This window comes from Pseudonaja textilis, chromosome 16 (assembly GCF_049901715.1).
Source record: "Pseudonaja textilis isolate UNSWEBS1 chromosome 16, rPseTex1.2, whole genome shotgun sequence".
NCBI classification, from domain to species: domain Eukaryota; kingdom Metazoa; phylum Chordata; class Lepidosauria; order Squamata; family Elapidae; genus Pseudonaja; species Pseudonaja textilis.
The window spans coordinates 4,905,603-4,925,117 of NC_142005.1; the positions used below are offsets into that span (position 1 = coordinate 4,905,603).

Here is a 19,515-nt window from a genome sequence, read left to right on the forward strand (position 1 = left end):
GCCCTTCCCCGCCGTTCCTCCAGCCCAGGATGTTGCATCACGGCCGGGGGGCTGCTTTGCCCGCAGCCCAGCCCAGCCCTGCCTGGAAGCGAAGCGCTGCGCCGCTTTCCCCGATCGCCCGAGGCGGAAGTGAAGGAGACCGCCGCCGCCGCCCAGGCTGCGCACTATGGACAGCCGGGGACGGCGGGTGGTGGTCTGCGACAACGGCACCGGGGTGAGCCCACGGAGAGTCCAAGCAGGGGGGTTGGACTAGACGACCTCCAAGGTCCCTTTCCAACACTGTGATTGCTGTGTTCTACTTAAATCCCAGATTAAAGGAGGAGGAGCGGGGCTGGTTTCCCACGACTACTTAGTTGAACCCGGGTTCCTTTGCTGCGCGATCCCGGAGTTTTAGCCTGCCGAGGTTCGTGGGAACGCAGCCTTCGGCGCCTCCTGCCAGACCTAAAGGGCCGTGGATGATGGGCCCTCTTTGCCTTGTGATGTTATAACCAGAACCCTGCAGACTAGGCTGGGCTGAAAGAGAGGGGGAAGGATTTGGTGCATAAATCTGGTGCTTGGCTCTTCTTCCAACTATGACTTGTCTGTGGGTGGGTGTGGGGTGTTTGAACTAACTATGGTTTGTTTTGTAGGCAGCGGGCATTGATCAGTAACGGATAACGGAAAAGGTTTGCAGTTGGGGGTTCAAACATGGGGGATCTGGGATGTTTTCTTGCAGACGTTTCATCGACAAACTAGGTAACGTCATCAGTTCAAAGAAGGGGTGGGGTTTATATTGTACTGTTGAACAGGGCAAGCCTCGAGACTAGAATATCCACAAAGAGCAAGCCCCACTCCCTACTAGCACTGATGATGTTGCCTAGTTGGGTGGGGAGACGTCTGTAAGAAAACGAGCTCAGAGAGCACCCAGGACTAGTCTGTGAATCTGTAAATTTTACGTCTCGATTTGTGTTTTATTTTATGAGAAGCCAGCGGGAAAGAATCAAGGTGTCTCCGATGAGAGCTTGTCACGCTGAGTTCAAGAAACCATGATTAACTGTGATTTAGGTCCAAGGTTGGTCTTGCAATGTTTGGAGAACTTCAGAGCGGAAATGGGAGTTTGAACCCAGGGCTGACATGCCTGTCCCATACAGCCCTTGGATTCTCCCAGAACAAGCAGTATTACAAGGGCAATGTTCCTCAAGTGTGTGTGTGTGTGTGTGTGTGATGTGTAAAGATTTCTTTGGAAACCGGCTAGGTTGAACGTGCCCAGTTGTGAGACACATCTGGGACACTCGACAAGAGTGCCTCTGCGGACGTACAGAGTTCTCGTGACAAATACAGGCAGTCCTTGACTTACGGGCACAATCGAGCTCAACAGTTCTGTTGGCAAGCGAAACAGTGGTTAGGTGTGTTTTGTGCCCCATTTTACGAACTTCCTTGCCACCGTTGTTAAGTGAACCATTGCCGTTTAGGTTGGTTAGAATGTTGTTAAGTGAATCTGGCTTTTCCCTCTTGACTTGCCTTGTCTGACAGTCGCAAAAAGGGATTATGGTACGCTGCAACCATCATAAATAGGAGTCACTTGCCAAGAATTTTGATCATCTGACCTGCAACGGTTGTAAGTGTGAAAAATGGTCCCAAGTCACTTTTTTTCAGTGCTGTTGTAACTTTGGTCACTAAACGGACTGTTGTAAATCAAGGACTGCTTGTAACTGACCCAAAAGGCAGAATATACAGAAAACCTATCCCTTTAGAAACGCGTGCTGAGTTTATCACATACCAGTGTTTTGATGGTCGTTTGTTCCAGTGTGGCAAAAAACAGGTGCGTTTTGCACAAGCGGGTGTTGCAATGCTCCAGTTGGGCTGATGCTCACCAGCGTGAATGCAACACACACACCCAAAGGGCCACACACAGCATTTTCGGACCCTGGGGTTGTGAATCCATCCTTAACCGTGAAAGCATTTTCCCCCTTCCTGGGTTCACGCGAGGCAAGTCAGATGAACAGAAGTTGCTTGTGCAACACGTGAACCTCTCTCACTTGGGTGCGAGGGAGTTACTGGAGCTCCCGAGAATTTGAACAAGGAAATCTGTGTTTTCGGTACTGGGTGGGTGACTCGCCACCCCCTCGTGTCCTTTCAGATTTGTGACATGCATTGTGTGCCTGAACCCTTTTCCTTAATTTTTTTTTTTAATCAAATCACGATCAGGCTGATGAATAATTCCTCCTCTTTCTCTTTCTCTTTTATTTATTTTATTTTATTACAAAAAAACAGGGGAAGGGTTCTTTTTCTTTCCCATTTTATTTTATTAAAAATTAGCACGATATCCATGCTTTGCTACAAAACTGTGTGGTCGGGCTTAATTTGGGGGGAGGAAAATAAGGGGGAAAAATTCTGCCTCTACCTACCAGCATCCATCGGTATTCATCTGGCTAGCGTCCTGTCAGTGTGTGAGAGAGTTGAGGGCTGTTTGGAAACTGAAAGAGTATTTGCGGTGTGAGCAAGAAGGAGACAACAAGGAGCCTGGGCATGGCTTAGCTCAACTGTTCTGTACTAAAGCTGCTTGGTGCTGTAAAATTAAAACTGAAACGGGAACTCCTCTCCTCTGCTGTGTTTTGCATTTGGAAGAGATTTCTTTTCAGGTGGGGAGGGGGAGTAGAACTCAGCATCAGAGTATGTTAATAATAATAATAATATAGGAAATACTAAAGCTCTGATGGTCATTTCAAAGAATCCTTTCTTAGTGAGCCGCTAGAAACCAAGAGGAACTTAGGTGCCAAATTTCAAGTTAGTAGGCTTTACACTTCTGGAGATGTGATGATGCATGAGTGGTATTTCACACACACACACACACACACACACACACACACACACACACACACACACACATATATATATATATATATATATATATATATATATATATATATTTCTTAAGTTTTCGCGGGTACTTACATGTATGGCATTCAGCTTTGTTCGGGTATTTTCCCATGTCATTATAGTTGTGCTTTTAAAGTTGTAGCAACATTTTGGCAGAATCTCATCTGCCATCATCATGCCAATACAGAAGCCTGATGATGGCAGATGAGATTCTGCCAAACGTTGCTACAACTTTAAAAGCACAACTATAATGACGTGGGAAAATACCCGAAGTTTATACACACACACAACACACACACACACACAGAGTATATAGAAGATAGATAGATAGATGGATAGATAGATAAGTAGATAAATAGATATAATAGACATAGATAGATATAGATATTGATACTGAAAAATAAACAAACAGGGGGAAAAGAGCCTTAGAAGGTATCTGCAGATTTCCTTCTAAGTGAGAAAGGCCAGAAACTCAGATGTTTTGTGCAGGATGCATTAAACCCACATTAGGGTTGGGTTGACACATAGCAGTTCAACTGTATTTTTTTTTTTCTTGCTTGATGCTGAAAATGGCTCTTTTTCCAAAATCAGTTTTCTTCCAGAAATGAATTTATTTCCAGTGAAAACCCGATCCAACAGATTCTTCCTATTTCCCAGCCCCCCCCCCCCATGGATGGATAGATAGTCGCTGTCCAAGATTTCAGGAAAAAAAAAATGTTTCCCACTCCCTCGGTTGAACTTAAAGAAGCAAAGTGGGTTCTTTCCTTTGAAGCCAAGCTGCTAGTCCTCATGGCTGGTTTTAAGTGCAATGGCCGATTCCCTCCCCCTCCCCTGGTGTAAGTGACAGTCATAGATCTAACATCTCTTGTATGTGCTTGATTTTTTTTGTGTTTAGATGGACACGCTAAGCACTGTAAGCAAAGTTGATTTAAAAGAAGAAAAGAAAAGGTTTTAAAACTGTCATTCTATAATTCTGAGACTTTTAGTCCCTCTTGGTTTCCAGCCTTGGCTACGACTTTGCCATCATCATCTTCCTCATCATCTTATTAAATTTCAGCCCAACATTACATTCTTTGAGATACCTGACTTACCAGATCCCATGCCTGATTTGTGAATCAGTATAGTCATTAAGTGAATCACAACGGCATTCAGTGAATCCGGGCTCCATCCCCACCCCACCCAAATTTTGATCATTTGACAATTAGGAATGCTTCAACAGTTGTGTAAGTGCGAGGACCATCGTGAGTCACTTTTTTCAGTGCCGTTGTAAATTCAAGCGGTCACTAAATGAACCACTGTAAGTCGAGGACTTCCTGCATTGTCTTTTCATGAAACGAGAACTGGGTTTTGACCTCTTCACTCTCTTACTGTTGCTGTTGAGTACATTATCTTTACTCCTTATAGAATAGAATAGCAGAGTTCGAAGGGACCTTGGAGGTCTTCTAGTCCAACCCCCTCCCCTGCCTAGGCAGGAAACCCTACACTACTTCAGGCAAATGGTTGTCCAACATCTTTTTAAAAAGGTTGGAGCATTCACAGCTTCTGGAGGCAAGTTGTTCCACTGATTCGTTGTTTTCACTGTCAGGAAATTTCTCCTTAAGTTCTAAGTTGCTTCTCTCCTTGATTAGTTTCCACCCATTGTTTCTTGTTCCCTGGAAGTCACTTTACTGGGCACAATGAGGACTAGCATCTTAATTCTCCCCCCTGGAAAAACAACACGCACATGCTCAGAGGAATGGCTGCAGGGCCTGAGATTATAGGAATGGCTTGTTTGTAGCAGTTTTTTTTTTTAATTCTTCCTCTCCCAGTTTAATCCAGTCTTAAATTCAGGAGCCTGGCTTACCACCAGCCTGCCCACTCCTGTCTTTTATTTTGGACCCTTCCCTTATTAAAAAAAAAAAACCAAGCCTTTTCCAACCCATGGATTGCGAGCCACAAGTGTCTCCTTTCCTCATTTTATTTCCTTTTTCTCTACTTCCTCCGTTTCCCTCAGTGGTGAAAATGAGCACATGAAGCTGCATATATGAACAATTAAGGTACAACGGAAATCAGATTATTTCCCTCCTTCCCCTCACTTCAGCAACAGAGTGGTCAATGCCTGGAATACTCTACCTGACTCTGTGGTTTCTTCCCCAAACCTTTAACCTTAGACTGTCTCCTATTGACCTCACCCCTTTCCTAAGAGGTCTCTAGGGGGGCGTGCATAAGCGCACCAATCATGCCTACCGTCCCTGTCCTATTGTTTCTTTTTATTTTTCTTATATGTACCCATTTCATGTATTCATAACTATGTCTATACTTATACCTATCATCTTGTAAGCGATTGACAAATCAAATAAAACAAACAATCAAAAACTTTGGGGGATGGATGGAAAAGAAATTGTGCAACTTTTTCTGACGGGTCACCGCAGCAAGATGACAGCACACCCAAAGATGGAAAGATCCGGCATGGTTGGTGAAGATGATGGAATTTGTTGAGATGGCCAAACTGATCTGTATGATTCAGGGGAAAATCCCAGGATCCTCTCTTTGCCAATCAACTTTTAACAGGGTTAATTGCTCTTGCAAGCTTCCATAAAAAATGATTACATATTTTTTACTCCACATTTAACATTTTTTTTTCACACCGTTTTCTGTTTCACTGTATTATTGTGCCCAGGGAGAAGGATGGTTTAGTAAAGCAAAATATAGGTAGGTAGGTAGGTAAATAGACAGACAGACAGACAGTCAGACAGACAGATGGAGACAGAGAGATAGATAAAAATTAATATCTGTGTTTATCACTGACTGGAACGCCCTGATGGACTTTTAGTGTGAAACAGGGAAAAAAAAGAACTTACGATCTGTGGTTTTGACTATTAACTGTAGTTAGAGAGGAAGAAGTAAATTTAGAATTTTTCTTATAACTGCTGTAAAGATCCGAAGTCACTTCTTTATGTGATTTTTTTCCTTTTTTCTTCTCTTTTTCTTTTTTGCACCTTAACGTTCTCACTTATTTCTTCTTCTTTTTCTTATTCTATTCTGATTCATATTAATTTTTACTCTTGTAAACTTTCAATTAAATTATACTTTAAATAAAGTATAATAAAGTCGCATGGAAATCTGACAGGAGGACAAATTGCATTTGGAAGAAGAGGTCCACCAGTCCTTCCTTCCTTCCTTCCTTCCTTCCTTCCTTCCTTTCTTCCTTCCTTCCTTCCTTCCCTCCTTGCTTCCTTCCTTCCTTCCTTCCTTCCTTCCTCCCTCCCTCCCTCCCTCCTTCCTTCCTTCCTTTCTTCCCTCCCTATATTTTCCATCCTTCCTTCTCTTTCTTCCTTCTCTACCTTTTCCTTCCTTCCTTTCCTCCCTCCCTTTTCTATCTTTTCCTTCCTTCCTTCTCTATCCATCCCTCCCTCCCTTCCTTCTGCTTGGCAACACATACAATTCACGTAACAACTGCTTTGCTTAGGAAATTCTGGTCAAAGCTGTAGTTGTCACTTAAGGAATACTTGCCCTTGTTTTAATGTATTGTGTGAATATTGTAATAGGATGTATTTCTTTAGAAAAAATCATTATGTGAACATAGCCTTGGCATTTAATGACCCCTGCATATGTTATATAAACCCAGTCATCAATTTCTTTTTCTTCTTTCTCTCTCTTTTCTTCTTATTTTATTTGGAGGAAGAAAAACCCATCCCTTTAAACCATCAAGAATGATCGATTGTCAATAATGTGAACCTCCTCTACTTGTTCATTCTTCTTGCCATTTCCCCATCTTGCAGGGCCAAAATAAATCCAACTTATATTCTCTCTTCTCCCCATTTTTGCAGTTTGTGAAATGTGGTTACGCCGGATCCAATTTCCCGGAGCACATTTTCCCAGCTCTGGTGGGACGTCCTATTATTCGGTCCAGTGTTAAGGTTGGCAATATTGAGATCAAGGTGAGTGATCATTAGGAGGGAGATATTATTGCCAAATTGTGCTTAGAGACTCTGTGTTGAAAGAAGGCAATTTAACAACATTTGTATTGTTTATTTTATTCTGTGTTGTTTTGCAATGAAAGCAACTTGCCCACACTACTTATGTTTTTTTTATCATGAACCATAATAATCTGATTATCTACCAATACTCTTCTCATCCCTCTTTTACCTACCTAGCAGCCTTTTAAGGTAGGCCAGATGCCAAAATAGAAATACTGGGACTCTATTGGTGGAGGTCAGTGTTTCTCAGCTTTGGCAACTTTTAAGATATGTGGACTCCCATTAATTCATCTAATAAAATAAATAATAATAAACTCCCTGAATTCTCCATCTAGCATTCTTTAAGATACCTGGACTTCAACTCCAGAATTCCTCAGCCAGTATGTGGGCTGAGGAATTTGGGGAATCGAAGTCCACCCATCTTAAAGGGTATTGGCTAGGAATTCTGGGAGTTGAAGTCCATCCATCTTAAAGCATGCTTGTTGGGGAAGTTGAGGTCTATGTTAAATCACACAGGCTGAGGAATTCTGGGAGCTGAAATCCACCCATCTTAAAGCCTGCTGGCTGGGGAATTCTGGGAGTTTAAGTCCATCCATCTTAAAGCCTGCTGGCTAGGAATTCTGGGAGTTGAAGTCCACCCACCTTGCCAAGTTGCCAAGTTTGAAAAACGTGGGCATAGGCCATAATAACAGAAAGTTCAAAGCCTGACAGTGTTTTCTCTTCCCTCCCTTTAAAATTTAACGAAGGCGGAGTCAGTTCTTTCTAGTTATTTTACTGTCCTGGGCTAAAATTATGTTTTTTTTTCTCATTGCTGTTGCTGTTCTCCAAGATTGTTGGTCTTCTGTGCTTCCTATCTGTGCATCTCCTTCTGTCTCACAAGTGATGCAGTTTCTGCAGACTCTGTGTGTGTGTGTGTTTTGTGTGTGTGTGTGTGTGTTTTGTGTGTGTGTGTGTGTGTGTGTGTGAATGTGTGTCCACTTCATCCAGGTGGGCATTGTTGCCACCTGGATAATAGGCCTCCCTGGTTCTCCTCCCTGGTAGGACCTCATGGTGGGCGATGATGCCAGCAAGTTGCGTTCCATGTTGGAGGTGAACTACCCCATGGAGAACGGGATTGTGCGCAGCTGGGAGGACATGAAATACTTGTGGGACTACACCTTTGGCCCAGAGAAACTCAACATTGACCCCCGTAACTGTAAAGTCTTGCTCACCGAGCCGCCTCTGAACCCCACCAAGAACCGAGAGAAGATCATTGAGGTAAGCAGGACCATCAGAGAGTCTTACGGGAGGGCTTGATCAAGGTTTTTTGAACAAATTACAGTCTTTATCCCAGCCACTGTTTTTTGTGATGTCTGGTGTTTATTATCCATGATACCCATTGTGTTATCTGCAGAAAAATGTATGATCTCAAATGTTTGTTAACCAACAAAAGGTCTCTCTCTCTCTCCCTCTCCATCCATGCATCCATCTGTCTGTCTGTCTGTCTGCCTGTCTGTCTATCCATCCATCCAATCATCATCCATCCAGCAATCATCTTTTCATCCATCCATTATTTATCAATTCCATTCATCTATCAATCATCTATCTTTCTCTCTCTCTCTTTTCTCTATCACCTATCTCATCTCTTCCTCTATCGATCATCTACCTCTATCATCTGTCTACCCATCCATCATCTTTCTGTCTGTCTATCTAGCTTATCTATCTATCTACATCTACTATATCTATTTATCTATCCATCCATCATCTGTCCATCTCTATCTATCTATCTATCTATCTATCTATCTATCTATCTATCTATCTATCTATCTATCTATCTATCTTCTCTATCACCTATCTCTTCTCTTTCTCTATTGGTCATTTACCTCTACCTCTATCATCTATCCACCCGTTGTCTGTCTGTCTGTCTGTCTACTATATCTACTGTATCTATTTATCCATCCATCATGTCTGTATCTTTATCTGTCTGTCTATCTATCATCTATCTATCTGTTTTCTCTATCACCTATCTCATCTCTTTATCTATTGATCATTTACCTCTATCATCTATCTATCCATCCATCATCTGTCTGTCTGTCTGTCTGTCTGTCTGTCTTTGCCTGCCTGCCTGCTTGCCTGCCTGCCTATATATCTATCTATCTATCTATCTATCTATCTATCTATCTATCTATCTATCTATCTATCTATCTATCTATCTATCATCTATTTTCTCTATCACCTATCTCTATCCATTACACACACACACACACACACACACACACACACACAGTCCTTGAGTTATGACTGCCCATTACAGTGATAAGTCGTGACAGTCATAAAGTAGATTGATAGACTAATTAACACAATTCATAGAGCAATTAGCCATTAATGCTTTGATAGGAAAAAGATAATGTGGTGAGGTTATTATTGGCAGCCCCTGAAAGATTTATTCCAAGTGGTAAGGGACTGTAAAAGGTGGCTTATTTATGGAATGCTCTCTCCTTGTCTTTCCTTGTACAATCCAGGTTATGTTTGAAACCTACCAGTTTGATGGTGTCTATATTGCGATCCAAGCTGTGTTGACACTTTACGCTCAAGGTAAGACAGCTTTTTGTGGAGAAATTGAGAGTTAAGCCTTTAGCCACAAAACTCTGGGTTGCACCCACAATTTTGCCAATCTGGTTACTGAACTAGATGACTCATTTTCTGGCTTACAAACCTGGAACCAGCAACAAACCAAGCAGGTGGCGTTCACACAACAGGCTAAGCCATAGAGCAACTAAATTACATTAAACTTGACATTGTGTTGGTAAGTTGAGGAGTAGCTGTAGGTATCCCATTTTTTAATGGAAAGGCAGGAAGCTGTTTTGATAGCAGAGAAACTCTGCCTTTCGGAGCTCCGATTTCTATGGTTTCAGCATTCAACATCCTTGCACTGATGGATGCTATTTAGTTGGGTTGTGAAATGTTTGCAGGAAAATCACCAAGCTCAGAGAACCCCAAGAACCCCAAAGTCCTTCTCCTTCTCCTTCTCCTCCTCCTTCTCCATCTCCTCCTCCTTTCCCATCTCCATCTCCATCTCCATCTCCTCCTCCTCCTCCTCCTCCTCCTCCTCCTCCCTCTAGCACTGATGATGTTATCTAGTTGGGTAATGAAATATCTGCAAGAAAATAACCAAGCTCAGAGAGCACCAAGGACCCCACAATCCTCTTTCTCCAATTCCATCTCCTCCTCCTCCTCCTCCTCCTCCTCCCTTCTAGCACTGATGAAGTTCCCTAGCTGGGTCATGAAACATCCACACGAAACCCACCAAGATTGGAGAGCTCTAAAGACCCTTCATTTCAACCCTAAGCTAGAAATATTCTCCTTTATTAATTCAACATTCTCCCCTTTGCAGGTCTGCTGACCGGGGTAGTGGTGGACTCTGGAGATGGGGTCACCCACATCTGCCCCGTTTACGAGGGTTTTTCATTGCCCCACCTCACCCGCCGGCTGGATATCGCAGGGCGTGACATCACGCGCTACCTGATCAAGGTGAGCACCAGACCCGTTTCTGATCTCCCCCCCCAGATCATTTTTTTTAAATTATTTTTTATTAAAGTTTTACAATTAAAAAAAAATACAAATCATGTTTGCATTTTTTGCAATACATTGTGGCATTGGTTTTTTTCCATCTTTCATTATTCATATCTATATACATATATACGTACATTATTCATATTTACATTATATATTCACTATTATTATTTTTATCTATCCAAGTATATATATTTTCCCAGACCATATAGAATTCTCTTTTTTCTTTCTCTTGCAACTCCGTTCATTTCCGCACAATCCATATTTTTTTTAATTAACATATTATCCATGGGATTACCCTCCGCTTTCCCATTTTGAGCATAAGTTATTCTCGCTGCTGTCAGAATATGTACTATGAGATATTCAATTTCTTTTTTATATTTGCCTCTAATTATCCCTAATAAAAACATTTCCGGTTTGAGTTCTGTTTTTTCATTTGTTATTTCTTGCAAGCCAAATTTTAATTTTATTCCAGAATTTTTTGGCTTTGGAGCACAGCCACCACATGTAAAAGAAGGTACCTGTTGTTTGTTTACACATCCAACATATTGGACTCCAATTTGCCCCCCCAGATCATTTTAGTGACTGTTCGAAGTTACAACGGCCCTGAAAAAGGTGACTTACAACCAATCCTCAGACTTACAACCTATACAGCATCCCTAAGGCCATGGGATCAAGTTTCAGGGACCTTGACACCAAGCACGCATATAAGAGAATTTTAGCATCCCAGTTTCCTCTGATTGTCATTGGCGGGTTCTAAGAAGCAAAGTCGACGGGGGAAGCCAGGTTCACTTAACAACTGCACTGATTCGCTTAACAACTGCGCTGATTCGCTTAACAACAAAAAATGGTTGCAAAATCAGACGCGACTTTCTTAACAACTGCCTTGCTTAGCAATGGAAATTCCGTGTCCAATTATGGTTTGTAAGTTGAGGATTGCCTGGATAGTCAGAGATTTGTAATTTGTTTTGCACTGGTAGAAAGATAGTCCTCAACTTACAACAGTTCATTTAGTCACCATTTGAAGTTACAACAGCACTGGATAGAAGTGACTTACGACCATTTTTCACACTTATGACCGTTGCAGCATCCCCCGTGGTCACGGGATCAAAATTCAGACATTTGACAACTGGTTCATACTTACGACCATTGCAATGTCCCATATTACACGGGATCTTCTGACGAGCAAAGTCAATGGGGAAGTTGGATTCACTTAACAACGGTGTTACTAATTTAACAGCTGCAGTGATTCACTTAACTGTGCCAAGGAAAGTCGTAAAATGGGACAAATTTAACCAGTGTCCCACTTAGCAACATAAATTTGGGGCTTCCATTGCGGTTGTAAGTCCCAATCAGTATTCCTGCACAATACTGATTGGGAAGCCATAACCCCAAGTCTGTTTTGGATGGTCATGAAACCGAAACCCAGAAAATCCAAAAGTAGAATTTCGTACTGTTATTTTCCCTCTTCCCACCAGCTCTTGCTACTTCGCGGCTACGCCTTCAACCACTCGGCTGATTTCGAGACGGTCAGGATGATGAAGGAGAAATTGTGTTATGTGGGTTACAACATTGACCAGGAACAACGGTTGGCCCACGAGACAACCGTCCTGGTGGAATCCTATACGGTAAATTGCCTTTCGGCTGATAGATGATGTCAGGCCTTTGAGGTAGGCCAGGCCGGGATAGAGCTGAGGTGAGGACTTCGACTCCCAAAAAAATTTTTTTCTAATGTTTCCTGATTTCAAGCCATAAAACAAAGCTAAAACTTCCTAATTTCTGCAAAGTCATTTCTCTCATTTTCTACAGATGCAGTGTTTAAAACAGAGCAATACTTGGTGTTTTTTTTTTGCTTTTAAAGAGAGATCAGGGTGCATTGGGCATTATTCCCCATTTCAATCCTGCTACCATTGATAGCAATAGCACTTATATCCCGCTTCACAGTGCCTTATAGGCCTCCTTAAGCTGTTTACAGAGTCAGCCTCTTGCCCTCAGCAATTGGGGTCCTCATTTTATTGACCTTGGAAGGATGGAAGGCTGAGTCAACTCTTGATACGGTCCTTTGGATGCAGAAGCTCTTACGGCAACATAGCCCCACCCGTCAAATAGAAAGCAAAGGAGCATGTTGGATGTGATGGCTTTTGGGGTGTACTTAGAGGTGGCCATCCTTCTCGTCTTCGCCTCCCTCCTCTTCCAGCTGCCAGATGGACGGGTGATCAAACTTGGGGGGGAACGCTTCGAAGCCCCCGAAGCTCTGTTTCAGCCTCACCTCATCAACGTGGAAGGAATGGGGGTGGCTGAGCTACTGTTCAACACCATTCAAGCATCTGCTGTGGACACCCGGTAAGTGGCATCCTCTTGAGATCGCCTGGACTAGAACGATGTTTCTCAAACTTGGCGCCTCTTAAGGTGGGTGGACTTCAAGTCCCAGAAATCCCCGTCCAGCATGGCTGGCTGTGGAATTCTGGGAGTTGAAGTCCAGATCTCTTAAAGCAGGGATGTCCAACCTTGGTACCGTTAAGCCTGGAGGACTTCAACTCCCAGAATTCCCCAGCCAGCTTTGCTGGCTGGGGAATTCTGGGAGTTGAAGTCCTCCAGGCTTAACGGTACCAAGGTTGGACACCCCTGTCTTAAAGTATGCTGGATGGTATTCTGGGAGTTTGTGGTTACTTTATGAAACTAATTTCACAGAATTAAATGGGAGTTGGCATCTGAAGCCATGCTGGCTAGGGAATTCTGGGAGTTAGAAATCTATACCTCTTAAACAATGGTGGCTGGGGAATTCTGGGAGTTGAAGTCCACTCATCTTAAAGCAGGCTGCCTGGGAGATTCTGGGAGTTGAAGTCCAGATCTCTTAAAATGTACTGGCTGGGGAATTCTGGGAGTTTATTTTTTATTTATTAAATAAATTTAATAAAATTAAATGGGAGCTAGCATTTTCAAGCATGCTAAATGGGGAATATTGGGAGTTGAAGTCTAGAGCTTATAAAACATGCTGGATGGGGAATTCTGGGAGTTTATTTTTACTTTAATAAACAAATTTCACAAAAGTAAATGGGAGTTGGCCTCTTAAAGCATAGTGGCTGTGGAATTCTGGGACTTGAAGTCCAGATCTCTTAAAAGTATGCTGGAAGGTATTCTGGGAGTTTATTTTTATTTTATTAACCTAATTTAATAAAATGAAAGGGGAGTTGGCATCTTAAACCATGCTAGCTAGGGAATTTTGGGAGTTGAAGTCCACCCATCTTAAAGCAAAGCTGGATGGGGAATTCTGGGAGTTCATTGTTATTTCTTTAATAACCTTAAATGGGAGTTGCAGTTCAATGCTAAACCATGAACGGAGCGCTCGCATCTGGTTTATGTCGATCACGTTAAGCCAGCTTTCTCTGGTCCTTGTATGCCTGCAGCATCTGATAGTCACTCTCTTCCGCCACCCACCCTTGTCTTTTCACAGGGCAGAGTTTTATAAGCATATTGTTCTTTCGGGGGGCTCCACCATGTACCCTGGTCTGCCATCCCGCCTGGAGCGTGAGATCAAGCAGTTGTATTTGGAGCAGGTGTTAAACGGGGATGCAGGGAAGCTGTCGGTAAGTGGGCCAGTGTGGGATTAATTTTTTTTTACTACTGATTCTGTGGGCGTGGTTTGGTGGGTGTGGCTTGGTGGGCGTGGCAGGGGAAGGGTTACTGCAAAATCCATTCCCTGCCCACCCCACTAACCTGCTTTCCAGCTCCGTTCTCCTGGGCAGGGCAACCAAAGAAGAACCCAGCCAATCAGCTGGGACTCGGGAGGCGGGGAATAGATGGGGGCGGGGCCAGTCAGAGGTGAGATTTTCTGGTTCTCTGAACTACTCAAAATTTCCGCTACCGGTTCTCTAGAACCGGTCAGAACCGGCTGAATACCACATCTGAAGTGGGCAATGGTGGGGGGAGCAAAGTCCAGTCGACCTCCTCCTGGCATTCTGGACGATGCCAGGCAGGTACAAATTCAAAATCCCCTCCCCTTATTCCCATATTTCGATGAAAGAAAATTGTCTTTTTGACACCTAGCTATGTAGTCCTCAACTTACGACAACTCATTGCGTGACTGTTTGAAGCGACAACGGCACTGAAAAAAAAGTGACTTTTGAGCCTTTTTCGCACTTACAACCATTGTGGATCCCTGCGGTCAAATGATCCAAATTCAGACCCTTGGTCACTGACTCGTACTTACGACAGTTGGAGCATCCCGGAGGGTGTCACATGATCCCCTTCTGCAAAATCAGTGGGGAAGCCAGATTCACTTAACAAATGTGTTACTAACTTAACATCTGTGGTGATTCACTTAACAACGGTGGCAAGAAAGGTCGTATAATGTGTCAAACCCACTTAGCAACTATCTCATTTAGCGGCAGAAATTTTGGGCTCAATTGTGGCCATAACTTGAGGACTATCTGTAATTGGCTCTGCTGTTGACTGTTGTAGCTGGGGAGCATAGCGAAGGTACTAGACAGGCCTTGATGATTCAAAGAACTGGTTGGCAGGGGTGAAAAATGCTCTTTTTTTAAAAAAATATGAAAGTTTATTATGAAATTAAATATAAATAGAAACCAAAATCAGGGAAGAGAAAGAAGGTAGAAGAGAGGTGAAAAGAAAAATAAATTAAGTCACTTTCAATTTGTTTTCCGGGGCCATTGGAAGCTTTCACTTTCTTCTTTATATTCCTAGCTATTTCAAGCCATTTCTATAACAACAGAGTCGATCCGGTCATCGTAACCTCAAACCAGTTTCATTTTTTGCCGCCCCGCAACCTCAAGGACAAATTCCAGAAACGATTTCCAAGTAGAAAACAGATTAACAGAGAATCAGTGTTGCAAGGGACCTTGTAAGTCATCTAGTCCAACCCCCTCCATCCCAGCAGGAGACCCTACATCACTTATTAACAGATTAACAGAGTTGGAAAGGACCTTGTAGGTCATCTAGTCCAACTCCTTGCCAAAGCAGGAAACTTTACACAATCTCTGACAAATCACAGTGCAATCTCTTCTTGAAAGACTCCTGGGATGACGCTCCCACAACTTCCGAGGACAACTTCTGTTGATTGTTCTCACTGTCAGAAAGTTTCTCCTTATTTCCAGGTTGAATCTCTCCTTGTTCAGTTTCCATCCGTTATTCCTTGTCTGGCCTTCGGGTGCTTTAGAAAACAGCTTGACCCCCTTCCTCCTCTCTGGGGCAGCCCCTCAAATATTGGAAGGCTGCTCTCATGTCTCCCCTGGTCTTTCTCTTCCCTAGACTAGCCAGGCCCAGTTCGTGCAATCGTTCATCGTATGTTTTAGCCTCCAGTCCCCTGATCATCCTGGTTGCTCTTCTCTGCACTTTTTCCAGGATCTCAACATCTTTTTTATAATGAGGTGACCAAAACTGGATGCAGGACTCTAGCTGTGGCCTTATTCAGGCTTTACAAAAGAAAAATAGATTAGTTGTCTTCTAATGAAAGTCAATTTTGCCACCTCTATTCTTCCGTTGTGGGAATCAGTCAGTCTTTTCATCTTCGTGCATATAGATAATCCTCGACTTACGACCACGATTGAGCCAAATGTTTTCGTAAAACGCTGGTCGTAAAATGGAACAGAACTCTCTTTTCACAAAATGTCTCACCTCCCAACAAGAAATGTGGGGCTCCTGTTAAGTCGCTCAAGTCAAGGATGATTGCTTGTACGATTAAAATTCTTGTGTCTGTTGGATCGTTTGTAACTTTTATTTGGGCAAAACTGTCTGAATCGATGCACACACCCCCGATAAGCTACGTTAAAGAATGCGTCGCAAATCCGGGAACTGTGATCTCTTGGAAATGATTGAATGCTGGTTCTCTCTTTCAGAAATTCAAGATTCGCATTGAGGACCCCCCATGCCGAAAACACATGGTGTTCCTGGGGGGCGCTGTGCTCGCCAACATCATGAAAGACAAAGAGGGATTCTGGCTACAACGGTCCGACTATCTGGAAAAGGGGACCCGAGTACTGGAGGCGCTCGGAGGGCCTGTGCGATAAGAGGGGAGGCACTCCTCATGGTTTCCAGCCCACTTTTCCGATCTCTTTTTCTTTCCTTCTTTCCTTCCTCTTCCTTTTTCTTTCCTTCCTTTCTCTTTTTTCCTCTTTCCTTCCTTTTTCTTTCCTTCTTTCCTCTTCTGCTTCCCTTCCTTTTCTTTCTTCCTTTCTCTTCCCTTCCTTTTTCTTTCTTCCCTTCCTTCCTCCTTCTATTTCCTTCCTTTCCTTTCTTCCTTTTTCTTTTTCCTTCCTTTTCTTTCCTTCCCTTCCCTTCCTTTTTCTTTCTTTCCTTCCTTCCTTCCTTTTTTTTCTTTCTCTTTATTTTTTCCTTCCATCCTTCCTTCTTCCTTCCTTCCTTCCTTCCTTCCTTCCTTCCTTCCTTCTTCTTCTTTCCTTCCTTACTTAACCAGAAAGCTGAGTATTTTTTGGAAGGGGGTGCTTTGGAAGAGCAACTGATTGTTTGGGGCATTTTTGCTTTTCAAGTCGCTAGTCATCTACAAAAGGGGGAGGAGGGGGAGGCGTCCCAAGGGAACATCAAATCGGCATCTCTTGAAATTCCAAAAGTTTGCCTTTCTCCAGTGCAGCTCAGGCTGTTTCCCGATAATTCGAATTCTGATTCTAATTCTAATTTTGATAATTCATTCATTTCTGTCCTGACTTTCAGGGGAAATAAGTTTTTAGGCCTTGTTGTTGGAAAGGAACACACTGCCAACTTTTCAACTCACATCTCAGGGATACCAGTGGTTAGAATGCAGTACTGCAGGCTACTTCTGCTGACTGTTGGCTGCCTGCAATCTGGCAGTTCGAATCTCACCAGGCTCAAGGTTGACTCAGCCTTCTGTCCTTCTGAGGTGGGTAAAACGAGGACCCAGATTGTTGTGGGCCAGAGGCTGACTCTGTAAACTGCTTAGAGAAGGCTGTAAATAACTGTGAAGCGGTATATAAGTCTAAATGCTATTGCTATTCTTGCAAGATACAGAATAAAATGCAGATTAACAGAGCTGGAGGGACCTTGGAGGTCTTCTAGTCCAGCCCCTTGCTTGAGCAGGAGACCCTATACTTATATTCTACTTTTTCCCTGGCCATCCCATTTTAACTTCTTCTACCTCTAAAAATAACCATTTTTGCTCAGGACCAAAGCTCTGCTTGCTTTCAAGATGTAATTTCTGGCTTTTTACTGAATCAGGGTATCTTCCTGAGGCTTTTGGGGGGGTGGGGTGGGGGCTATACCAGCTATTTTAAAAAAAATCATTTGAGCCCCCCCCCACGAGAGATCCGTGCCCTCCACAAAAGATTACTACACTTGAAATGTAATTCATCTCTTTCTCAGTTTTGCTTTAAATAAATAAATAAAAATTAACATTCCTTTATATTTCTGAAACCTAAAGATGTAATTTTTAAAAAGATGTTGTTAAACGGATTGCTGCAGCCATTAAGTGAATCTGGCTCCTCCCATTGTCTTCCCTTGTCGGAAGCTGGATGGGAAGTCCATAAATGGACATCATGTGACATAAATACCTGCCGGTTGCCAAGTGACCAAATTTTGATCAGGTGACTTGTGTGGGTGCTGTGATGGTTGTTAAGTGCGAGGACTGGCCACAAGTCATTTTTTTCTCATCTGAACCGCAAGATGAACAGCAAATAAATTTAGTAGTTTTTTTTTCCAGCCCTGTTGTAACTTTGGACAGTAAACAAATGGCCATTGTCTTAAGTCAAGGACTGGTGTACAGGTAATCGAGTTACAACAGTTCATTTAGTGACTGTTCTAAGTTACTGAACAAAGTGCCTTATTGACCCTTTTTCACACTTATGACCGTTGCAGCATCTCATTGGTTATGTGATTTATATTCGGATGCTTTGACAACTGACTCACATTTATGACAATTGCAGCGTCCCGGGGTGTATGTGTGTCTCCCAATCCCCTTCTCTGACCTTCTGAAGAACAAAACCAATTTGGGGCAGGGGAAACACCCAATTCGCTTAACGACCGTGTGACGAATTTAACAACAGCTTTGATTTGGTGAACAACCGAGAAAACGGAGGCAAAACTCAAATGTCTCACTTAGTGTCATGTCCTTGGTAGAGTCGGACTCTGAGGGAGAGGAGAAACAGCAGAGGTGGAGGGTAGGTGTGGCTCTGGAGGTTGTGGAGGAGGCTGGGGAAGGGCAGAGGCCGGCTGGGCAGTCAGAGGAAGAACCAGGCCCATCCCCTCTTCATCCTAGGACATGCAGGAACAGATAAGGGAGCAACTTGGCTTACGAGAGAGGAAGCAGCCATGATCCCCCTCGTTGGTTGCAGCTGGGGAGAATAGTATATAAGAGAGATGATTACAACAGAGTTGCCAGAAGCAAAGCATGTTTTATTTTCGGCTGAAGTTATCTTGGTTGGCGTCCTTCCAACAGATTGTGCCTTGTTATCTCCTTGAAGTTGGTAATTACTTATCCTAGTCCATTGTGGAAATTCCTTCATTGTAGATTGTTTTAGGTTTTTATTTCACCAGCATCTGCTCATTAAGTTCAGACTGTATTGCTTTCTTTTGAAGACTATTCTTGAATAGGTTTTATCTCCAACTGAGAATTATTGAACAGTGGGGCCAAGTTGGAGTCATTAAAGGACATTTATTTACCTTTTGGATTTTGTTACATTTGTGTTACACTCCGGGTCATCACACTTAGCAAACTAAATTTGGGGGTCAATTGCAGCCGTAAAGTCAAGGACTTTACGTAAAGTTCTGGAAAAAGGGAGACAAATTTGGCTTTTAATCGACCCATCTGGAGGCCAGGAAAAAAACCTCAGTTTGGAAAGGCAGAATTCAAAATGAAAAGTTGTGTTTGTAGTTGGCTCTAGTTGTAATCGGGCCGGTTTCTCTTTGGCTTGTGTGGTTTAGCGTCGCTTACAAACCCAGCTGGCTGGGTGAGTTGTTGGCTGTGAGTGTGTTTGCGAACGTGGAAAAAAAGGGCTGAATCACAAAACAGGTTCAACGGGCTGTGCAAACGGAGTCATTATATTCCCTTCACTCGCTGGGAAAACGCCTCCAAGTTTCACGCCAGCTGGATTAAAAAAAAAAACAGAGTTGGCCTCTTTGCAACAGCTGGAGTACTGTACAGATGGTCCTTGACTTA

The 19,515-nt window shown here is 43.0% G+C and overlaps 2 protein-coding genes across 4 annotated transcripts in view; one reads left to right on the forward strand and one right to left on the reverse strand.

The window, feature by feature from the left end:
- The first annotated feature begins 55 nt into the window (after positions 1-55).
- On the forward strand, positions 56-17,125 carry LOC113453702 (actin-related protein 2-A-like). Of its 3 annotated transcripts, none has more exons than XM_087913630.1 (9): positions 56-214; positions 6,669-6,779; positions 7,860-8,075; positions 9,320-9,392; positions 10,192-10,328; positions 11,849-11,998; positions 12,568-12,713; positions 13,825-13,957; positions 15,075-15,414. In XM_087913630.1, the coding sequence occupies exons 1-9, from the start codon at positions 167-169 to the stop codon at positions 15,120-15,122; spliced, it is 1,062 nt and encodes a 353-aa protein (XP_087769756.1). In that variant the 5' UTR covers positions 56-166; the 3' UTR covers positions 15,123-15,414. The 3 variants fall into 3 exon arrangements, with proteins under 3 accessions (XP_087769756.1, XP_087769757.1, XP_087769755.1); XM_087913629.1 differs by lacking the exon at positions 15,075-15,414 and adding an exon at positions 16,226-17,125 and having other exon boundaries at positions 58-214; XM_087913631.1 differs by lacking the exons at positions 13,825-13,957; positions 15,075-15,414 and adding an exon at positions 16,226-17,125.
- DRAP1 (DR1 associated protein 1) overlaps positions 16,745-19,515 on the reverse strand; it is a 15,384-nt gene continuing 12,613 nt past the window's right edge. The window contains exon 7 of the mRNA XM_087913633.1: positions 16,745-19,443. Within this exon, the coding sequence (XP_087769759.1) occupies positions 19,407-19,443 (37 nt within the window). The 3' untranslated portion in view covers positions 16,745-19,406. The remainder of the gene's footprint in view (positions 19,444-19,515) is intronic.